This window comes from Ictalurus furcatus, chromosome 21, assembly GCF_023375685.1.
Source record: "Ictalurus furcatus strain D&B chromosome 21, Billie_1.0, whole genome shotgun sequence".
Classification (NCBI taxonomy): domain Eukaryota; kingdom Metazoa; phylum Chordata; class Actinopteri; order Siluriformes; family Ictaluridae; genus Ictalurus; species Ictalurus furcatus.
In genome coordinates, this window is record NC_071275.1 from 4,587,932 (window position 1) to 4,609,603 (window position 21,672).

The 21,672-nt window shown below is 38.9% G+C and overlaps 1 protein-coding gene and 1 pseudogene across 7 annotated transcripts; one reads left to right on the forward strand and one right to left on the reverse strand.

Annotated features, from left to right (window-relative positions):
* The first annotated feature begins 932 nt into the window (after nucleotides 1–932).
* On the forward strand, nucleotides 933–21,458 carry gls2b (glutaminase 2b (liver, mitochondrial)). Of its 7 annotated transcripts, XM_053652490.1 has the most exons (18): nucleotides 981–1,481; nucleotides 3,477–3,576; nucleotides 4,574–4,695; nucleotides 6,045–6,174; nucleotides 6,256–6,335; nucleotides 6,454–6,617; nucleotides 7,766–7,824; nucleotides 8,265–8,297; nucleotides 8,499–8,557; nucleotides 8,643–8,709; nucleotides 8,794–8,844; nucleotides 11,456–11,632; nucleotides 11,981–12,112; nucleotides 13,512–13,604; nucleotides 18,273–18,334; nucleotides 18,431–18,507; nucleotides 20,122–20,185; nucleotides 20,531–21,458. In XM_053652490.1, exons 1-18 carry the CDS (start codon nucleotides 1,279–1,281, stop codon nucleotides 20,667–20,669), a joined length of 1,812 nt encoding a protein of 603 aa, XP_053508465.1. In that variant the 5' UTR covers nucleotides 981–1,278; the 3' UTR covers nucleotides 20,670–21,458. The 7 variants fall into 7 exon arrangements, 4 of the variants coding, with proteins under 4 accessions (XP_053508466.1, XP_053508464.1, XP_053508463.1 ...); XR_008388853.1 differs by lacking the exons at nucleotides 18,273–18,334; nucleotides 18,431–18,507; nucleotides 20,122–20,185; nucleotides 20,531–21,458 and adding exons at nucleotides 14,432–14,682; nucleotides 16,384–16,506 and having other exon boundaries at nucleotides 937–1,481; XR_008388854.1 differs by lacking the exons at nucleotides 20,122–20,185; nucleotides 20,531–21,458 and having other exon boundaries at nucleotides 938–1,481; nucleotides 18,223–18,334; nucleotides 18,431–18,509.
* On the reverse strand, nucleotides 15,612–16,163 carry LOC128624778 (histone H2A-like; annotated as a pseudogene).
* Nucleotides 21,459–21,672: the final 214 nt, after the last annotated feature.

Below are 21,672 nucleotides of genomic sequence, written 5' to 3' on the forward strand. Positions count from 1 at the left end.
GGACATTGCAAATACTTCTCAGAGAGTCTGCCTCTCTAAGATACTCTTTTCATACCCAATCATGTTACTGACCTGTTGCCAATTAACTTAATTAGTTGCAAAATGTTCCTCTAGCTGTTTCTTTTTAGTAACACTTACTTTTCCAGCCTTTTGTTGCACCCAACTTTTTTGAGACATGTTGCGGCTATCAAATTAAAAATGACCTTATTGTTTCCTTAAAATGGTACATTTCCTCAGTTTAAACATTTGATATGTTTTCTATGTTCTATTGTGAATAACATATGGCTCTGCTCCAACTGCCCCATGGATGAGCCGCCACTTTTACACATTTACACTTTCCATCATTACTCAATCATTTACACTATTTTCAATTTCAGAACCAACTCACAATTTCTCAGTCTTAATACTGCCATGCACTAGTAGAGTATTATGGGTAATACACACGGTACCTCACCCACCAAAGCGACACCGTATAAGCATTCGGAAATATCAAGAAGTCTTGTTACAACTGATACTACATACAAATATTCAGGAGTGTTTTTTTAATTTTATTTATTTATTTTTTAAACAAGCCGAGGTTCCAGTAAGTCCACTAACTATACACAACAATAACTAATACAACCCCAATTACATTTCCAGCCTTTTGTTGCCCCGTCCCGACTTTTCTGAGACGTGTTGTGACCATCAAATTAAAGATTACCTTAATTTTTTCTTAAAATGGTACATTTCCTCAGTTTAAACATTTGATATGTTTTCTATGTTCTACTGTGAATAACATATGGGTTCGTGAGACTTGCAAATCACTGCATTGTTTTTATTTACATTTATTTACATTTCACACAGCGTCCCAACTTTTTTGGAATTGGGGTTGTACTAAGAAACTGTAAAATTCATGCAAACATTTCAAAGAGTCTACTTTACACAAGTTGTTCTCATTAATATAGTTTGTAATGTAAAATTAGAAAAGGTGGGCCAGCACTGCTTCACGGTCCAGGTCGATACTGAACCGACTATTCAAACAGAATTGATCTGCACACGTAATAACCCTGCAACTTTGTGGATAAACATACATGACTGTTACTCACTAGAGCTGGGTCAGGTTGTAATGAACAGGGTGTAAAACTGGACTATAAATAGCAACTGTATACAGCTAGTGCATATAAACATAGCTGCAGTTGAGTGTCGCACGTGCGCCCTAGTCTTCCGCACGTGCCCCTTCTGAAAAGTACAGAGACTCTCGACAAACTCTGTGTTTAAGCTTCGCCTGTCTGGAAGTGGATGATGATGTACTGTTTGAGGACATTTGGGAGGATTAATGTCGGAATGGCGGAGTTTCTTGTGGAAAATGGTGCTAAAAATGGCGCACTGGGCTTGTACTGCGAGAGCGCGCGACGAGTCTCGCGACAGAGGCGGTGTTTCAGTAATGGTTCCTCACAGCTTTACCTCAGCAAAGCAACTACTGAACACCCATTAACAGAGGGGTAAGTTAAGACATTACATAAAACAACATGTAGTTCTATAGCCATATTACTGTATAACTCGTGCTGCTTACAATGTTTTAATATTAATATTCACAGTTTTAATTGAACCTCTATTTAACCGTGAACAGAAATATGTGTGGTGGCCTGGGAAAACTCTTCACAAAGTCCCTTTCTGACATTTTCTGCTGTGTATAGTTCTGAAAACCAGGCTACAAGTTTTTCCTGAACTGAAATATGTTTCACTTTTGTGTCTTTTTCAACCAAAAATAAAGATTTTTAAAGTCTAGTTAACCCCAAAAGTGAAAAGAGAGAAAATCTTATTTATGGTTTCATTCCTACTCCACTGAAACACACACCACCTCTACATGCATACCTTATCTATTTATGGTACTGACTATTTATTTATTTATTTATTATTTTATTTATTAATTCACAGTGGGGAATGAGATATACTTTGGTTATTAGAAACTTTCACATCAGTCTCTGTCTCATCACCTGAGGTAAAAGTCACTCACAGCATTTAAACGTGAGCTTCATCATTGCCTTCATCATCGTTGTTGGTTAAATGTCTTGTAATTAATTTAAATTAGGTCATGAATATATATATATATATATATATATATATATATATATATATATATATATATATATATTAAACACGTAGTCTGCTGTCAGTGTGTGTAATCATGCTTCTGTGTTTTGATGATGATGATGATGATGATGATGATGATGTGACCTGCAGGAGTATCACTTATCGTGGTCAGCCGGCATTTCTAATAACAAATGGATTATACTTATTTCCATTTTGCTATGACATGTAACTATCCACACCTCCAGGGTTGAGGGTTCGATTCCCAACGCTGCCCCGTGTGTGCGGAGTTTGAATGTTCTCCCCGTGCTGCGGGGGTTTCCTCCGGGTACTCCAGTTTCCTCCCCCAGTCCAAAGACATGCATGGTAGGCTGATTGGCATGTCCAAAGTGTCCGTAGTGTATGAATGAATGTGTGAATGTGTATGTGAGTGTGCCCTGTGATGGATTGGCACCCTGTCCAGAGTGTCCCCCGCCTTGTGCCCGATGCTCCCTGGGATAGGCTCCAGGTTCCCCATGTCCCTGTAGGATAACCGGTATAGAAAATTGATGGATGGATGGATGGATGGATGGATGTAACTATCCAAAAACTTAATTGTCACACTCGTTGCATGAGAAAATGTCACACCAGTTAAAAAATCTTCATGCATACTGACTATTTTTACCCCTGTATTTGTTACCCACTAAGGTGGCTTAGTGGTTAGCACATTTGACCCGTACCTCCAGGTTTCGGTTGTTCGAATCCCGCCTCCTCCTGCAGGGCTTGCGTGTTCTCCCTGTGATTTGGGAGTTTTCTCTGGGTAGTCCGGTTTCCTCTCCAGTCCAAAAACATATGTTGTAGGCTGATTGGCATCACTAAATTGTCCGGTGTGTGTGTATGTGTGCGCGTGCGCGTGTGTGTGTACCCTGTTATGGGCTAACATCCTGTCCAAGGTGTCCCCCATCTTGTGCCGCAAGTCCCCTGGGATTGGCTCGAGATTCCCGCAACCCTGTGTAGGATAAGCAGAACAGAAGATGGATGGATGGATGGACTTCTTACACAACATGAATTTTGCAGGAAGAAAGCCAGATAGTTTCTAAAGTACAGATGTCAAATTATGTTACTGTTGGAAAAATTAAATTTTGGTCAACCATTGTTTTTGCTTCATTTTTTTGCCGGTTTTCCAGAATTTGGTCATAACGTCATCCAAATGGGTTTTGCTGACCGCCTCACATATATTCCCACATTTGTAAATATGGACTATTCATTACAGTATTGTTTATATATAAATAGGATTACAAAGACTAACACGTCTTATTAGTTAGCTACGTTAGGCCTGTAGCTCCTGTGTAAAACTAAAGAAGCAAATGTCGGATACCAAAACACCGTATTTCTTGGCCGTTAATGTGCTCTCTATGTTTACTCAGAGGTAGAGCAGGTGAAGGTCTCTTTTCAGGACTGGAGGATTTGCTGTTCCACACTATAACTGATGGGCAGGACCGGATCCCCATCTCTCATTTCATCAATGTGAGTCAATAATTAACTACACACTGTCATCTGTCAGCTTTAAAAGGCAAAGTTTGAACACACAAGACATGGTGAAATTTGCAGGGTTTAAACTTTTATGAGTTGTAAATAATACATACAATGCTTAAACTTGTTCAGTATTTCATTATGCGCTCGGCTGCCATTTTATTAGACACCTAGAAATACCTATACATTAATTGGCAAAATTATCAGGTATGCCTTTCATCAGGGCTGTAACTCGGGAGTTCTGGGTCCCCTGAAAAAATACTGATGTGGGCCCCCACCTCCCTTCACCCATATCATATATGGTATAAGATATGGGCAGGGAGGCCCACATCTACGGTGCCATGTAACCTAATAGGGATTTCGTACAAAATAACCAAACAGACAACATAAAGACAAAGTAATAAAAATAAAAACAAAAGAAAATAAAATAAAATTTTAAAAGGACCAGCAAGATAGTGAAGAGTCTTTGCAATCAGACTGGTGTCTAACAGCTGGAGTAAACATTCAGAAATTGAAAAGAAATGCAGTCAAATAAAACCACTTAAATTACTGAATGTCTTCATTTTTGAACGGCAAGGCATCCCATCCCATTGACATCCCTACAGTGCACTAACCTGTCTTGTTAAAGAAGGTCTTGATAGACTGGGATCCTGGCCTCCCTCTCCTTCTTTCCATTACATTTATGGTACCCAGATTTATGTCTCCCCCCCTCCCCCCTTTCATTTAGGAGCAATTTATTTATTTATTTGTTTATTTATTTATTTTAATGAAATACTGGTGGTCCTATGTTGGTCTCTTTCCTTTTAGTGGATGGAGTAGAGCCTCACAGATATGGCTTGTTTAGTCAACACTATACGCTACTGTAGTTATTCATTCTAGACTAAATCACAGTAGTTGATAAACCTGTTGTAGACTATAAACCTGTTGTATCATAAACTGGTCTGTGTTGTGCTAGCATAGTTGTGCTAACCCTCTTTCTCCTGTTCTTCAGGCTGTTAAAAGAACAGGTCTGCTGACATCCGACCCCCGTCTGCGGGACTGTATGGACAAACTGCGGCAAACTGTCCGAGAATCCAACGGTGATGTCATGATGGATCACAAACTGTTTCGAAGGTGTGTGCTACTCCGAATACTTTTTCTGAACTTACTCAGTAAAAATGTAGCAATATCTCACAGCATGATACAGTATTATACAGTACTATACACAAGACGGACGGACACACACACACACACACACACACACACACACATACACACACACACAAACTAATCCAAACTAACAATCCCCAGACCAAAGACATGCACTGTATGGCGATTGGCATTTCCAGAATTTTCTGCAGTGTGTGAATGTGTGTGATTGTGTCCTGCGATAGGCTCCATGCTCCCCTGCGTCCCCAGTGTAGGATAAGCGGTATGGACCATACATTAAAAAAAATCTATTGGTTTGTGCAGGTAAAAGTTCTGAATTATAGCTTTAGACACTCCTGATAACTGACTGTTGCTTGACTGTTATTGATTACATTTATACCCTACCAGTCAAAAGATTGGAGACACTCGACTGAAATGTTTCTCATGATCTTAAAAATCTTTGGCTCTGATAGTGTGTGATTAAATGTTTGAAATCTGTGTTGTAGACAAAAATATAATCATGCCAACATATTAAATTCTTTCATTAACAAACTAAGATTTTATTTACAAAAAAACAGTTTTTTAAACGGACGACTCGGCGTGAAATATTCCGAAAAGCAGCCCATAAGTGTCCAGCGTAATTGGGAACTCCTTTAATACTGTTTAAAAAGCATCTCAGGGAAATTCCTCAAGAAATCGGGTGAGAAAACGCCAAGAATACATTTCTGGAAATTCTAGCCAAAAAGGGCGTCTACTTAGAAGATGCTAAAATATGAAATTATTTTGATTTATTTTGGATTTTTTTTCACAACATAATTCCCATAGTTCCATCTGTGTTACTCCAGAGTTTTGATGACTTTATTATTATTATAAAATGTGGGGAAAAAAACCCCCCTAAAAATAAAGAATGAGTCTGTCTAAACGTTTGACCGGTAATATATATTTAATATATATAATATAGTTTTGATTAGTTAACAGAAAGAAATTTGCTACTAACAGTAGAACTCCAATTAGTTTAAATAACTTGGAATAAGACTAAAGTTGTTGTTTGTTTGACGACTGATTGGTTAGTTGTTCTTATTCACAAGCACATCGCTGTTTAAACAAACACGAAGATTGGGAATAGAGATGAATGTCTAGTTCAGCTGTTTTTGGTGACGTGAAGAACATCTCAAACATCTGTCTGGAGGACTGCCGTCCAGCCAATCTAGACTTTCCTAGTCTATCCATTCTATCTATTTATTCTCTGGATATTCTAATCATTGTATCTAACCATAGTTCTTAACTTGAATATGAGAATGGTGAGATAACTCAGGCTTTTGTCTATCTATCAGGTGTGTCGGTGGAAACATTGTCCTGCTCTCCCAAGCGTTCCGAAAGAAATTTATAATTCCAGAGTTTGAGGCATTTGTTGGTGTCATAAATCAGATCTATAACAGAGCTAAACAGCAACACGAAGGTCAAGTGAGTATTTATATTCTTCATCAAATCTTGGATTTCTGAATGATTCACTGAAATTGAAAATGAAATGTTTTTGTGTGTCAGGTGGCAGACTACATTCCACATCTTGCCAAGTTCAGTCCCAGTCTTTGGGGGATCTCACTGTGCACAGTGGACGGTCAGAGGTAAAAAGAAAAAATTCCGTATTGCACGAAACCGTATGCGTTGAGCCAGCACTGCTGCATGACACATATTACACATCAGTAATTTTGTTACGAATTGTGAATTCTATCCCTTTAAAAGGCACTCAACAGGTGACACCAAGGTGCCATTTTGTCTGCAGTCGTGTGTGAAGCCACTGGAATACGCCATTGCTGTACACGAGCACGGAACTGAACACGTCCACCATTTTGTAGGGAAAGAGCCCAGTGGGCTAAAGTTCAACATGCTTTACCTTGATGATGACGGTGGGCATGAGATCAGTTCTACTTCTCTTTTAATAATGACAAAATATTCCTCCACAAGGAATGTTAACATTACTAATAAGTGTAATCATTAAAGCATTCTGTAGACGGATCATGCTAATTGCTTTTCACTTGCTGGGTGCATTAGTATTTTGGGGTAAATAATATGTTGCATAATCACTAGCACTACACTACTAATATTCTTCATCGCTAACTAAAACAAAGTCAGACTGAAGAAGTGTAATTTCTCTTCTAGTGACCCTTCACCTGGGAAAATAGCTAGGAAGAATTTGATTCAGGATTTTTCTCAAGCAAGCCGTTTCTGATTTTGGGCAGAATGCCTGAGCAGTGTTTGGGGAGCCCTTGAACACTCAGCTGTCCTTCATAGTGGCCTTGGGAAGAGCAGTGTTTGCTCTTGTTACACATACAGTAGAAAAACATTTAGAAAGAGCTATTTACACACATTACCGGTCAAAAGTTTGGAAACACTTGACTGAAATGTTTGTCATGATGTTAAAAAGCTTTTGATCTGAAGGTGTGTGATTAAATGTTTGAAATCAGTGTCGTAGACAAAAATATAATCGTGCCAACATATTCATTTCTTTCATTAGAAAGCGAACATTTTATTCACAAAAATCTTTTATTAAACGGTCGACTGAAATATTCCAAAAAGCAGCCGATAAGTGTCCAGCGTAGGTGGGGGCTCCTTTAATACTGTTTAAAAAAATCATCTAAGGGAAATTCCTCAAGAAATCAGGTGAGAAAATACCAAGAATACATTTCTGGAAATTCTAGCCAAAAAGGGCGTCTACTTAGAAGATGCTAAAATATGAAATTATTTTGATTTATTTTGGATACAACATAAGTCGCATAGTTCCTTTTATGTCACTCCAGGGTTTTATGACTTTATTATCATTATTATGAAATGTGGAGAAAGAATGAGTGTGTCTGAACCTTTGACCGGTAGTGTAAGTACATACCAGTGTAAACAATTCCTCCAATTTTTATTGACGTGACTGATTTATTTTTATTTCTAAATACACCCCAACCGCCATCTCATAAACAAAAAGAATTGCAGGGCTTCAGGGGTGCAGATCGAGGTTAAGGGATTTTGGTATCTGTATTAGCATGTAGTTGTTTTGTTTTCTCAGATAAACCTCACAATCCCATGGTGAATGCAGGGGCAATCGTCATCAGCTCTCTTATCAAGGTAAACACACATAAATCATGCTTTGATTGCTGCTAGTGTACGTCACACTGCCGAGTCACTGACCTCAGAATCGAAGATGACACGGCACTGACTGATAACCTGAACCTGGCTGGGTTTTAGTATATGGGGATCTGTGCAACCAATTAAAGGGGAGACTTTGATAATATGTCGAGGCCAGTTTAAAAAAAAAAAGTCCAAAACATGCCATCGAGTGTTCCTGTCATGCTATCTTCAGTAGAATATGAGTACATGAGAGATATGTATCAATATGAATGGGGATAATTCAATAACTCAGCCAGGTTTATTACAGATCTGACAGGATTCAACTTTTAACTGTCTCATATTCAAATATGATTTTGTTTTAAAGCTGTGTATTAAGTTATCCTGTATACTGTCCTGTTTGAGAGTGTTAAATGTTTTTTTTTTCTTCTTCTCTTCAGCCTGGGGCCAACAAAGCAGAGAAATTTGACTATGTAAGTAAGTCAACACTAAATTGTGGCTGAAAAAGAACTTTCAAATGTTTCAATACAAATAAATCGATGCATCTGTTTAAAATCACATTCAAATTTTTAAAAAAGCTGTAGTGTTCTCAAACTCATTTGAACAGCAGTGCGTTATCATAAACAAATACAAAATGCACTTAAAAAAAACAACAACTTTTTCTTCACCACCAGATGATGGACTTTGTGAAGAAAATGGCAGGCAAGGAATATGTAGGCTTCAGTAATGCCACGTGAGTCCTTAACGTTTATATTGCTGCCTTTAACTGGCTTTATGCTCTCGGCATTGATTTTGTGTAAAGCGATTTCTGTTTACAGGTTTCAGTCAGAAAAGGAGACCGGAGACAGAAACTTTGCAATAGGCTACTACCTGAAAGAGAAAAAGGTTTGTTCTGTAATTGCCTTTTGAACGTTTGTTTAAACCACTCAACAAAACAAATATCGGTTACCTGTTTGTGTTTGTTTGCAGTGTTTTCCTCCTGGGGTAGATATGATTGACGCTCTAGACTTCTACTTCCAGGTGAGCATAACAGAAACTTGTATATGAAATGTTCAATTCATTTGTAATCGGTGTAAAATCATCCAGCGTGATTGGAAGAGTAGAGAATAATCTTAATAAAGACTGCAGTGTTTAAAGGTGTATCTAGACTTCTAATAATTATTGTGATTTTGCAATATTTACATACACACGTTTTTTTCTATCCCGGAAATGACTTCTGGTTCCAGCTGGAGTTCAGCTGTACCCCAATGGGTGGATCAATATGATTATGATCAATTCACATGAATAGGAAATGGGAGTGTCTTCACAATGGAGGCATTGTTATCATAGTTATTGTTTGACCTTTATTATCAATGCTTGTGGCTGCACAAGTTGTGCTCGATTGTTAGTAGGTTACATGCCCATGACATATACACTCACCTGTACACAGCTGTAGGAACACCTGCACACCAGCTCATTTATGCAGTCAGCTAGTCATGTCGCGAACAGCACTGTGCATAAAATCATGCAGATACAGGTCAAGAGCGTCAGTTAATGTTCACGTCAGACATTAGAATGAAGAAAAAGTGTTGTAATGTTCACATTGATGCTGTGAACATTAAAAGCTCTTGACCCTGTATCTGCATGATTTTATGCATTGTGCTGCTGCCGCATTATTAGCTGATGGGATAAATGAGATGGTGTCCAGGTGTTCCTATTGAAGTGGATGGTACGTGTATGTAGGTTTTTTTTTTTTTTCATCTGTGTTGTATTCTTTTTATTGTTGAACTGAGCCAGTACTTGGCTTTGTTTTGATTTCAACAGAAGACAAAAGAAAAGACTGCTTCCTGGTGTCTTAACCCTACCTTTCCATGAAAAACTTGTCCAATACAAATAGGCTTTAAGAAGAAGAATTGACATGATCAAAAAAATCTCTCTTTTTTTCAACACGGGCTGTAAAGTTTAATAGTGTACTGAAAGTCTTTATAGGTAATATCACAGTACTGAAAATGGAATTGGCTGCAGGGAATGTAAATGCTGTTCTATGATAAAATGTTATAATTACTTTTAAAGGCTACAGAAATAGCTCACATGACTTTGATTTCTTTTAGCCCTTTCTCCTTTGGTGACTTTTTTTAATTGAAGGGAAGTTTGTTGGATGAGCTGTTGGAGGCTAGAGGGATCAAGTCAAAAGAAGAAACTGTCGTTATTTGGCTATTATTAGCTAAAAGGTTTTGAATAAATGAAAGCATTTTAAATACACTGAAACAAAAATCCTTGTAAAAACACACTGACATAAACTGAGAAATATATATATTTTAAAAATGTAAATGATCTAAATATAATTGTAAAGGACAGATCTTGATCACTCTAATTAAGAGTTAGAGCTATTTACATACACTACTGGTCAAAAGTTTGTGGACACTTGACTGAAATGTTTCTCATGATCTTAAAAACCTGTTTGAAATTGGTGTTGTAGACAAAAATATAATCATGCCAACATATTTGTTTCTTTCATTAGAAAAACTAACATTTTTAGTTTATTTACAAAATAATATTTTTTTAAACAGAAAACTTGGAGCGAAATAGCCAATTGAAGCAGCCAGTAAGTGTGCAGCGTAGGTGGGAACTCCTTTAATTAATTTAATACTGTTTAAAAAGCATCTCAGGGAAATTCCTCAAGAAATCAGATTGAGAAAACACCAAGAATACATTTCTGGAAATTCTAGGCAAAAAGGGCGTCTACTATATATATATAATGTTATCTTACAAATGATACTAGTACTGTCTCTGTGTCCTATTTGTAGACTCATTGTCCAAGTGTTTTGCATTTAAAAAAGCATACTTCACAGTCCCATTAGGATCTGAGAGCAGCCAGGCAAAGATTTTGGTCTTTGGTGTAACAGTTTATTTTTCTGGGAACAGTTTAATGATCTAAATTGATTGATACATTAGTTGATACACACTTCTAACTTGGGAGGAGAGGTAAAAGCTTGAAATGTTGGGTTACTTCACAATTAGAGGTCGACCGATAGTGGATTTTACCGATACCGATAATTAAGTTGGGCAGTGCCTGCCGATAACCAGTTAATCAACCGATAGTTTTTAAAATGGATACTGAATGAAAACACTAAAAGTATTTTACCGATACCGATAATTAAGTTGGGCAGTGCCTGCCGATAACCAGTTAATCAACCGATAGTTTTTAAAATGGATACTGAATGAAAACACTAAAAGTATTTTACTAAAAGTAAAATATTGCTGAACTTTATTACAAAAATAAACACTACTGGCTGTACTATGAAAATGTTCTGTACTTTTTTAAAACAAATCAAATTAAATAAAAGATATACATCCAAACTGAACCAAAAAGTAACACACCAAATGACATAAACATAGACATCCGAAATGAATTAAAAAACACTTCAAATAACACAATAAAATCGGTCAGCGATAGTTTTTACTTTGCCTCTAGAGGTCGTTCTCGTACTGTATAATGACAGCGGACCCTTCTCAGCCGCTCCCGCACTCGGTGTGGATTTTTGCTGGTAACCAGCAGTCGGTTATCGGTGCCGATCAATCTCTCGACCTCTATTTACAAACACATTTATGATGGTAAGTTGCAACAATCTGTGTTTTATTCCCCGCTCAGCTGTGTTCTATTGAGGTGACATGTGAGTCAGGCAGCGTGGTGGCGGCCACACTGGCCAATGGAGGAATCTGTCCCATCACGGGCGAGCAAGTGCTGAGCTCGGAGTCTGTGAGGAACACGCTCAGCCTCATGCACTCATGCGGCATGTATGACTACTCTGGGCACTTCGCCTTTCATGTAAGTCCCAACTGGATTTGGATGACAATGTGTATTATCATTTTATATTTTCCTTTTGATAATTTTATTGACTACAATTGATTTGAATTGCGCAGTACCATATGTGGGAAGAGCGTAAGTCAATAAGAGTACAAGGTAAAAAGCAGGCTAGGAATGCAGGGAGAGATCATAAACACGCCCTGAGGAAGGATTACTGAAGAAGAGTTTATTGGAAAGGAAATGTGCTATATAAATAAAGCTTATTCTATGATTATTTCGTCCCTTATTGTTTAGATCTATGATATTATGTTTATTCATTTTTTAAATTAATGAAAATATAAGTGTGTGAGCTTTGTGCTTTTATGTCAGGTGGGATTGCCTGCTAAGTCAGGGGTGTCTGGAGCTGTGCTCTTAGTGGTGCCTAATGTGATGGGGGTCATGTGCTGGTCACCACCGGTGGACAGGTTGGGAAACAGTGTAAGAGGCATCAACTTCTGTCAGGTCAGTTTATACTCTGATTTCTCCTCAATATACTGTGGACTGTGGTCAATTCTGAATAAATGTAATACCGCCTTACTTCCTTTGAACTCTCCAAATTTCACAATGAGAACTCGTCGAAATTAAGACTCATTTGAACCACGCTTAAATGTTATTTTTTAAAGACAAAGGCATTGAATTTAGTCTGCATTTTTTTGCAAAGCAAAGGCGCACAAATACAAATGCTCTGGATTTTTAACTTGTTATTTAAAAAAAAAAACATCAAATCTACATCAAGGAGATTATTTACCACAGTACTACTACTTGCAGATTTTTTTTTTTAATTGTTTTTTTTTTACATTTTAGTTACAATTTAATATTACTAAATACACTAAAGACAAAAGTTTTTGGAACCCATGGAGTTTATTCTCTACAGTTTAATCACTATTATTGACCCAGACTTAACGAAATGCTACAGAATAGTAATTGAATAAGGAAACATAAAAGTGATTGTTCTTAGATCCTAACTGGACTCTAAACACATGCTTTATTACAGGCAGGCAGACTCTGAGAATAAACCCGTTTAGCTTATAGAGAAAAGATAGCATACAGTGCTAGTATTAACTTTAAAACATAAATACGTGGGGTGCTCCAAGCGCCTGATTAAAATGCTAGAACAATCCAATAAATAGTGACTTCAACACTTCTCAGGTCACTAACCATTTTATAATAAACCTTCCTTTTGTTTTAGAGTATTTAAAATGAGATACCTGAAATAAAAATGCTAAAATAAAAGGTGTTTGGAAATGTTCGACTGGCCGTGCGAATTGTTTTTCACTTGAATTTAAGTTTTCAGTGCAAAAATTGCCCAGGGGCAAAGTATACATTAGTTGCTCCCTTCAAATATGACATTTTGAGGACCCTTCAATGTAAACGCTTTTGATTTTACATCAGTATGTAACCACACTACAGATGGTTGCCGAGGTTGGTCCTCCTTTGAAGTTCCCTGTGTAGGGCACATCAATTCAGAATGTACTGCAGTGATCAGTAGATTTGTGTTGATATGCTCTTCACTCCTTACAATGAATGTGTCTTAATGCATATACTCATACTCATGATCTGATCTTTGTAGCAGTGCAGCTGGAAATACAAAAGATGTGTTGTCAATTACCAATACGTTGACTTCTGCTGACCTGGAGTTTGAAATGCATGTCATGAATCATTGAAGTAATTTTTGTCAAAATCACATTTTTTTTCAGTTATTATATCATTGTAAATGTTATTATAGATATTTTTCAGTTATTTATATTATTTCGCACCTGTAAGCATGTTCAAGTTTTTTTTTTTTTGCTAAAGATCCAGGCTTCATATAGCACTAGATTTGATATACTGCATAAACATTTTAAAATTTCTTTGCAATCAGGAACTGGTGTCCCACTTCAACTTCCATAATTACGACAATCTGAAACACTTTGTAAAGAAACAGGATCCACGTCGACAGTCCGGTGATGAAAGGGTGAGACCAAATAATGAAAAACATTATTATTTTGCAAAATCCCACCATTTAAATGGGGATTTTTCTCCAGCAGATGGTGCTGTATGTCTGGTATAAAGAATCGTAAAGCTCTCAACAATGTGTGATCTCTGATTAATGCAGCCCATTAAATCGTTTGATTTTACAGCACAAATTGACCATTTATCTTAAAACATTGAATATATATATATATATATATATATATATATATATATATATATATATATATATATATAAATAATATATATATTACAATCTATTTTACAGACAGAAAAGGGGATTCTGTTATCAAACGAGCGTGCAAATAATAAATGGTGGGAATGGCCGATAACATCATTTCTTTGATCATTTTTATTTCTGTAATATACACATATTATGAATATTATTTAGGAAATTAAATCCAAGCAGGGACGCCATAAGAGCACAGAAATCCCTGAGTGATTCAAAGGGTCCAGAGCTAGATACAGACTATGAAACACATGTCTCAAGGCTTAAGTGTTATATTGGGTTGGGATCAGGGACTCTTTTCGAGTGTATGCTTTTTGCCCATGCATTTTTATCTTCATCCTTGGATCCAAGCACATAACATTTCGTGTCGGAAAAATCATTTCTCGGTTATTTTGACCCCAATAGAACAGAAAGATCAACCTTTTCAGAGCTGCTTTGAAATCGTACACATGTCAGACAGACTGTATTGTCATGACAACAAATAGATTAAGTTCCTTCTGTCAATCAGGAGGCGCTCACTGACTGCGATGCCCTAACCAGAGCTGATAAAATGCACCTGCTGTTTTCGCACTTCTGAATAGGACATGATCCAGCCTATCAGAAGATATCATGATGTTGGACTGAAGGTACGCACCCAAAAGAAGAAAAACACTCCTCCTCTGACTGCCGCTGAGGTGCTGAAAGGACGGTTCCCTTTCAGCACCCCAAGTGTTTTGGACCGTATAAGAGTGTGGCTGAAAGGTGGGGCGGTCCAAATCACACACGGCTTGTGATCGCTCTACCATCCGGGAGGCAGCGGCGGAGGGTAAAAGGGCCTGCTGGGAGCGTCAAGGTGAGCGATCTCCTTGTACTAAACCGGCTAACTCTGTGTTTCTTTCGCGAATTTTTTCAGAAGACTCCGCCAACAAGGAAGACAATGCTCCCCGGCTGCCCAATGTCGCTGCTACCCTGCGGATGTTTTTTCCCACCTGGGAACCCCGCCGCGACGCTGCACAGCTCTCTACTCGCGACAATCTCAGCTGGGAAGACGGATCACCAGACTGCCGTTGACGCACCCTTCATTCCCTTTACTCCTCTCCTTCACACAACCCCTTTTTATTTTGATTTTGTGAATATTGTAAATAAAACTGCACCAATTCCCCTCCAATCGCCTCTGTGTGTCTGTGCTCTCCCTGCGAGTTTCACTACACTGGTGGAGAACACGGGTGTTGAGCACAGACACTAACCCCACCCAAAAAAGGACACGGAGCTGAGAACATCATGGGAGAGCAAACTCCAAGAGCCAACGGCAAGACAACTTCAGTGCGGAGCATCGAGGAAGAGCTCCATGCCTGGGAAGATCTCGCCAGAGCCACCGCTGCGTCCCTTTTTGGCCCCTACCGAGTTATTCAACCCGCCCACCCGAATCACGCCCAGACAGATGACAGCAAACATCTGCTGCCTGGTCAAAGGAACAGCCGAAAATGGTGAGGATGGGTATCCTCAGGCCGAGACTGTGCGAAGAGATAGTAACAGCTGGCAGCTATGGAGTTTTAACCTCTGGTGACTCAGGAGGACAGCAGGAGGCCCGAAAAGGAGCCTGGAGGCACCTGGAACTCGGCGGGGAGAGCCGGCGAGTAAGAAGCCTCACCTGCCCCCAAAGTCCTCCACCTTACCGACTTGAACCTGTTGGTCGTCTGGTCCTACCATGTGGAGAACCCATCCTGTGCACCCACCCTTACAGAGTCCGAAATGTACCGTCACTCGTGGCAGTGGGTGAGTTTACTTGGTCTTGACGGCCTTCTCAGTCTTTTTGGGCAAAAGCACAGCCTGGATATTAGGCAGCACATCACCCTGAGCGATAGTCACTCCGCCTAGCAGTTTGTTCAGCTCCTCGTTGTTACGCTCAGCAAGCTGCAAGTGGCAGGGAATGATGCGGGTCTTCTTGTTGTCATGAGTCGCATTGCCGGCCAACTCCAGGATCTCAGTGGTCAAATACTCCAGCACCGCGGCCATGTAGACCGGCGCGCGGGCACCGACGCACTTGGCGTAGTTGCCTTTACACAGAAGTCAGCCCACGGGGAACTGATTTCCAGCCCTGGATGAATGAGTCTTGGCCTTAGCCCTGTCCTTTCTTCCGATTGTCCCCCTGCCACTCATTTTGATACTCAGATCTGTTCTAAGAACAACTCCCTAGGGTTAGGGTCAGGGTTAGGGCTGAGGGAAGAAGCCCCCTGGACCTCGGGAAGTGCAGTGGCAGAGGCCAAGATTGATTTCCTGCTGGCTGAGGAGTAAAGGACCACAAACGCTTCAGGCGAATGCGCAGAGCAAGGAGCGTTTTCCCAAGATCAGGAACATGTAGTAGACCCGGGGATGAACCTCCTGAAACGGGCTCCCCACCAGGATGTCGTATGGAGAAAGGGGAAGAAAACTCTGGCTCTCTACCATCCAGGAGGCAGCAGAGTATACAAGGGCCTGCCGGGAGCGTCAAGGTGAGCGATCTCCTTGTTCTAACCGGCTAACTCTGTGTTTCTTTTGTGACTTTTTCCAGAAGACTCCGCCGTCGCGGACGACAACGCTCCCCAGCTGCCCAACGCCGCTACTCCCTGGCTACCCAACATCGCTGCTCCCTTGTGGATGTTTTTTTCCACTTGGGAACCCCGCCGCGATGCTGCACAGGGATCACCAGACTGCCGTTGACACACCCTACACTCCCTTCACTCCTCTCCTTCACGCTACCTCTTTCTATTTTTATTTTGTAAATATTGTAAATAAAACCGCACTAATTCCCCTCCGATCGCCTCCGTGTGTCTGTGCTTTGAATCCTGCCTTGTGTGCACAGAGTTTGCATGTTCTCCCCGTGCTTTGGAGGTTTCCTCCAGGTACTCCGGTTTCCTCCCCCTAAGACATGCATTATAGGCAGACTGGCATTTCCAGATCGTCTGTAGTGTGTAAATGGTTGTGTGAATGTGTGTGTGCGATAGTTATAACTTGTATATAAGTTTAAATCGTCACACTATACATCACCCACAAAGATTGGATCTACTTGGAAACACTGGGTCTTGACAGTCAGCCCAATAGTTCTAGTTTCATAGAAAACAAACTGCATTATTTTCCCTTAAAGACATGAGAGGCAGTGAGGGTGTAAAGACAACAAAGAATTTAAGAAGGATTAACGACTTGCTAGTTAGATAAATACATATTAGCGCTTGTTTGTAACAGAATCTTAAAGGAGCATTTTGTATGGGTAGTTACAGCCCCCTGCTGCCTGCCTTTACTTTCTGTCTCACTTAACTCCTCTGCTGAAACTACATACTATGTGTGTGCTGCCTTTTAAGAAAAAAGGGCCAAGTCTATAGCGTTGCAATATTCAGAATCACTGTTTTTCTTAAACAATCTTAATATATATATATATATATATATGATTATTACAGGTTTGGAAATGATCTTAAAATTATATTCTACACACTGAAGAGTGTTATAACATTTCTGTGCAACAACAATTAAATCATCTTGCTTTTACTGTCTTTGGTAAAGTGCATGAGATTTACTATAGCTTCACTTAATATGCAGTATAATTCAGACCTACATTACTGGTCAAAAGTTTGTGGACACTCAACTGAAATGTGTCTCATGATCTTAAAAAGCTTTTGATCTGAAGGTGTATGATTTAAATGTTTGAAATCTGTGTTGTAGACAAAAATATAATCGTGCCAACATATTCATTACTTTCATTAGAAAACTAACAATTTATTTAAAATTTAAAAAAATTTTTTTTTTTAATGGATGACTTGGAGCGAAATATTCTGAAAAGCAGCTGATAAGTGTCCAGCGTAATTGGGAACTCCTTTAATACTGTTTAAAAAGCATCTCAGGGAAATTCCTCAAGAAATCGGGTGAGAAAACGCCAAGAATACATTTCTGGAAATTCTAGGCAAAAAGGGAGTCTACTTTGAAGATGCTAAAATACTAAATTATTTTGATTTACTTTGGACTTTTATCACAACATAATTCCCATAGTTCCATTTATGTTACTCCAGAGTTTTGATGACTTTATTATTATTATAAAATGTGTGTGTGGGGGGGAATAAAGAATGAGTGTGTTTAAACTTTTGACCGGTAGTGTATATGATATGATCATAGTTTAGTCTTTGTGACTTGAGTTGGAAAAACGCACATACTGTACCTAAAGTCGCATTTCACTCAGGACCACTTGTGGTTAAGGTCTGTTTTTAGTTTTCATGTGCAGGATATAAACATCACTGCATTAAATGTAGTTGGAAGTAGTTTGTAATCTTCACACAGTCATTAAGGATGTTTTATTTGTAACAAATCTATTTGCATGTATTGGAGATTCACAGAAACATTCACCCGTTATATATTTGTTTTCCAGAAAATAATGAACTGAAACTCTCATCTCTGTGTTTAATCGACCGCCTTTAGAACAAGTCTGTGGTGAACCTGATGTTTGCAGCTCATAGTGGAGATGTTTCGGCCCTCAGGAGGTAATTCACTTCTTATTTAATTGAATTGTATTGGATTCCTTGTGACAATTTCATGTTTTTGAATAAAAAAAAAATGGTGTATCTCTCTTCTTTCAGGTTTGCACTGTCTTCTATGGACTTGGACCAGAAGGACTATGACTATCGTACAGCGCTTCATGTTGCTGCTGCAGAAGGTAGATTAATAACTAATAGCTGCTGAAGAATGTACAACCCCGATTCCGAAAAAGTTGGGACAGTATGGAAAATGCTAATAAAACCAAAGAGGAGTGATTTGTAAATCTACTTTGACTTGTATTTAAACAAAAATACGTATAAAGACAGGGTATTTGATGTTTTACCTTATCAACTGCATAGTATTTTGAAATGAATGCATGCAACACGTTCCCAAAAAAAGTTGGGACAGGGGCATTTAGGATTCATAGCGATGTGACGAGTTGAAATAAGAAGGTGATGTGAAACAGGTGAAGCAATCGTCTAATCATAAGATATAAGGAGCCTCCAAAAAGGTCTAGTCCTTCAAGAGCAAGGATGGGTCGAGGCTCGCTAATCTGGCAACAGGTGCATCAACGAATAATCCAACACTTTGAGAGCAACATTCTCCAAAGACAAATGTGTAGGATTTTGGGCATTTCACCTTCTACAGTGCACAATATAATTAAAACGCATGATCTCTGATTCCTCAGACGTCACTGTCTTAAAAACCATCATGTGTCTAATGGATATCCTGACATGGGCTCGGGAATACTTTGGTAAACCTTTCTCAGTCAACACCATTCGCCGCTGCATCCACAGATGCAAGTTAAGGCTTTACTATGCAAAGCAGAAGCCGTACATCAACACTGTCCAGAAGCACCGCTGACTTCTCTGGGCTCGGTCTCATCTGAGATGGACAGTAGCACAGTGGAATCGTGTTTTGTGGTCCAACGAATCAACATTTCAGATAGTTTTTGGACAAAACAGCCGTCGTGTTCTCCGGACCAAAGAGGAAAAGGACCATCCAAGCTGTTGTCAGCGTCAGGTCCAAAAGCCAGCGTCTCTCATGGTATGGGGGCTTGTCAGTGCCCATGGCATGGGTAACTTGCACATCTGTGAGGGCAGCATTAATGCAGAAAGATCTGTACACATTTTGGAGCAACATATGCTGCAATCCAGAGCAGGACAACGCCAAACCCACATTCTGCCCGGATTACAAGCGCATGGTTGCATAAACAGAGAGTACGGGTGCTAGCATGGCCTGCCTGCAGTCCTGACCTGTCTCCGATTGAGAACGTGTGGCACATTATGAAGTGCAAAATAAGGCAATGAAGACCCTGTACAGTTGCACAGCTGAAGAAATGCATAATGGATGAATGGGGGAAAATTCCGCTTGCTAAACTTAACCAACCGGTGTCTTCACTCAGCGTCCAAACTCTTAATAAGTGTTGTTAAAGAAAAGCTGATGTTACACAGGGGTAAACAGTCAACTGTCCCAACTTTTTTGGAGTATGTTGCAGTCATCAGATTTGAAATGAGTGTACATTTTCAAAAATAAATTACATTCACAAAGTAAAACATCAAATAATGTGTTAATAAAGTATTTTCAGTGTAGTACAGGCTGAACTGAATATTCAAATGACTCTTTTTTTTTTTTTTTTTTTTTTTGCATTTTCCATACTGTCCCAACTTTTTCGTAACTGGAATTGTACTGTATGTCTGCATTTCTAAATATGTTGCTAAGACTAATTACTATAATTACCACTAGTTTGTTAAATATATTTATGCTGGGTTTTTTTGGTTTTTTTTTCCAGGTCATGTGGAAGTTGTGCGGTTTTTAACACGTACATGCAAAGTGAACCCTTTTGTGAAGGACAGGTCAGAGGGTTTTTTTAAAAAACGATCAAATCCTCATTCTTTATTACTTCTTATGGTACATGTCCATTTGCAAATGAACTGTACCACATTCAAGTCATTTCAATAGAGGGTTCTGAATGATGAATGCGGTGCAGCAAATGCGGTGTTCATGTGATGGTAAAAGTTCAGCAGTTTGGTTTGTCCACTGCATCAGGTTTAGGGTATAGCTCACATAGTGCACTATATCCCTAATTGATTGTTATTTGAGATTTAGCTACTGCAAAGTAAGGAGGATGTAAACATCCCTGTTACTTGTGGATCCACCTAATAATTCATCATCTAATAATCGTGTTTCTGTGTGTCCAGGTGGGGAAACATTCCTCTTGATGATGCGCTGCAGTCCGGTCATTACAACGTCGTGACGATTCTGCAGGAATATCAGCAGGCCTGTGAGGTTTTTGCAGAAAAAGACCCCCAAAAAATTGGCTCTGTTGTAGGGCAGTGAATGACTGCTTTGGATTCTGGTGTTAAAAACTGTTATTATACAATCCCCTCTAAAACTATTGGAACGGCAAGGCCAGTTCATTTGTTTTGTGCTATACACCAAAGACATCGGATATGAGACGAGAGTTTAGGATTTCAGCTTCTATTTCCTGGTATTTACATCTAGATGCGTTAAACAACATAGAACATAGCACATTTTGTATCAGACCAACCCGATTTTTAGGTGAGCAGTACAGGAACAGATAAGTCTTGAAGTAAATTAAAGTAAACACTTAATATTTGGTCGCATATCCATTACTTGCGATAACGGCATCAAGGCTGCGATTCATTGAAAGAAATTTGATCTTTTTTTAAAAAAAACTTAACTGACCTTGCTGTTCCAATAGTTTCAGAGGGGACTGTACTTTATATACGAGACATTTAAGTTTACATTAAAACGTAGAGACATTCATCTCGCGTAACAGATCAGAAAAGGTAACACATCTCTTACCTTCTCTTTTTTTATATATATATATATATATATTTAAAATTGACACCATTGAACTGAAGTCACAGATTGTGCGTTTAATCCACTGCTACTGCTTTGATCGATGGTAATCGATTGTTGTCAACTCTGATTAGTTGTAAACAGCATGTATGCAAACATACCTCTGACCCAGACAAATGCTAGGTGAATACTGCAGTAAGGAAATCTGTCATAATTATTCCACTTAATGTTATCGTATACCTCTTTAAGTGCTGCACATCCCATGAAATGTACATTTTAAAAGAATAAACCTACTAGCTACAATTAAGAGAATATTTTCTTAATACGTCTTATTAATAACGGATATAAGGATATAATCCTCGCGGTAAAGTATATGTCCTGAGGATTTTTTTCTGTGTAGATTGAAGCTTAAACGTATAACGTCGACTCTTTATGGATATTCCTACAAACAGAGCAGCTCCATGAAGTCACATCGACATAGTCTGATTTTCTTCCCAGTTAGGCTTAATCAGTATCT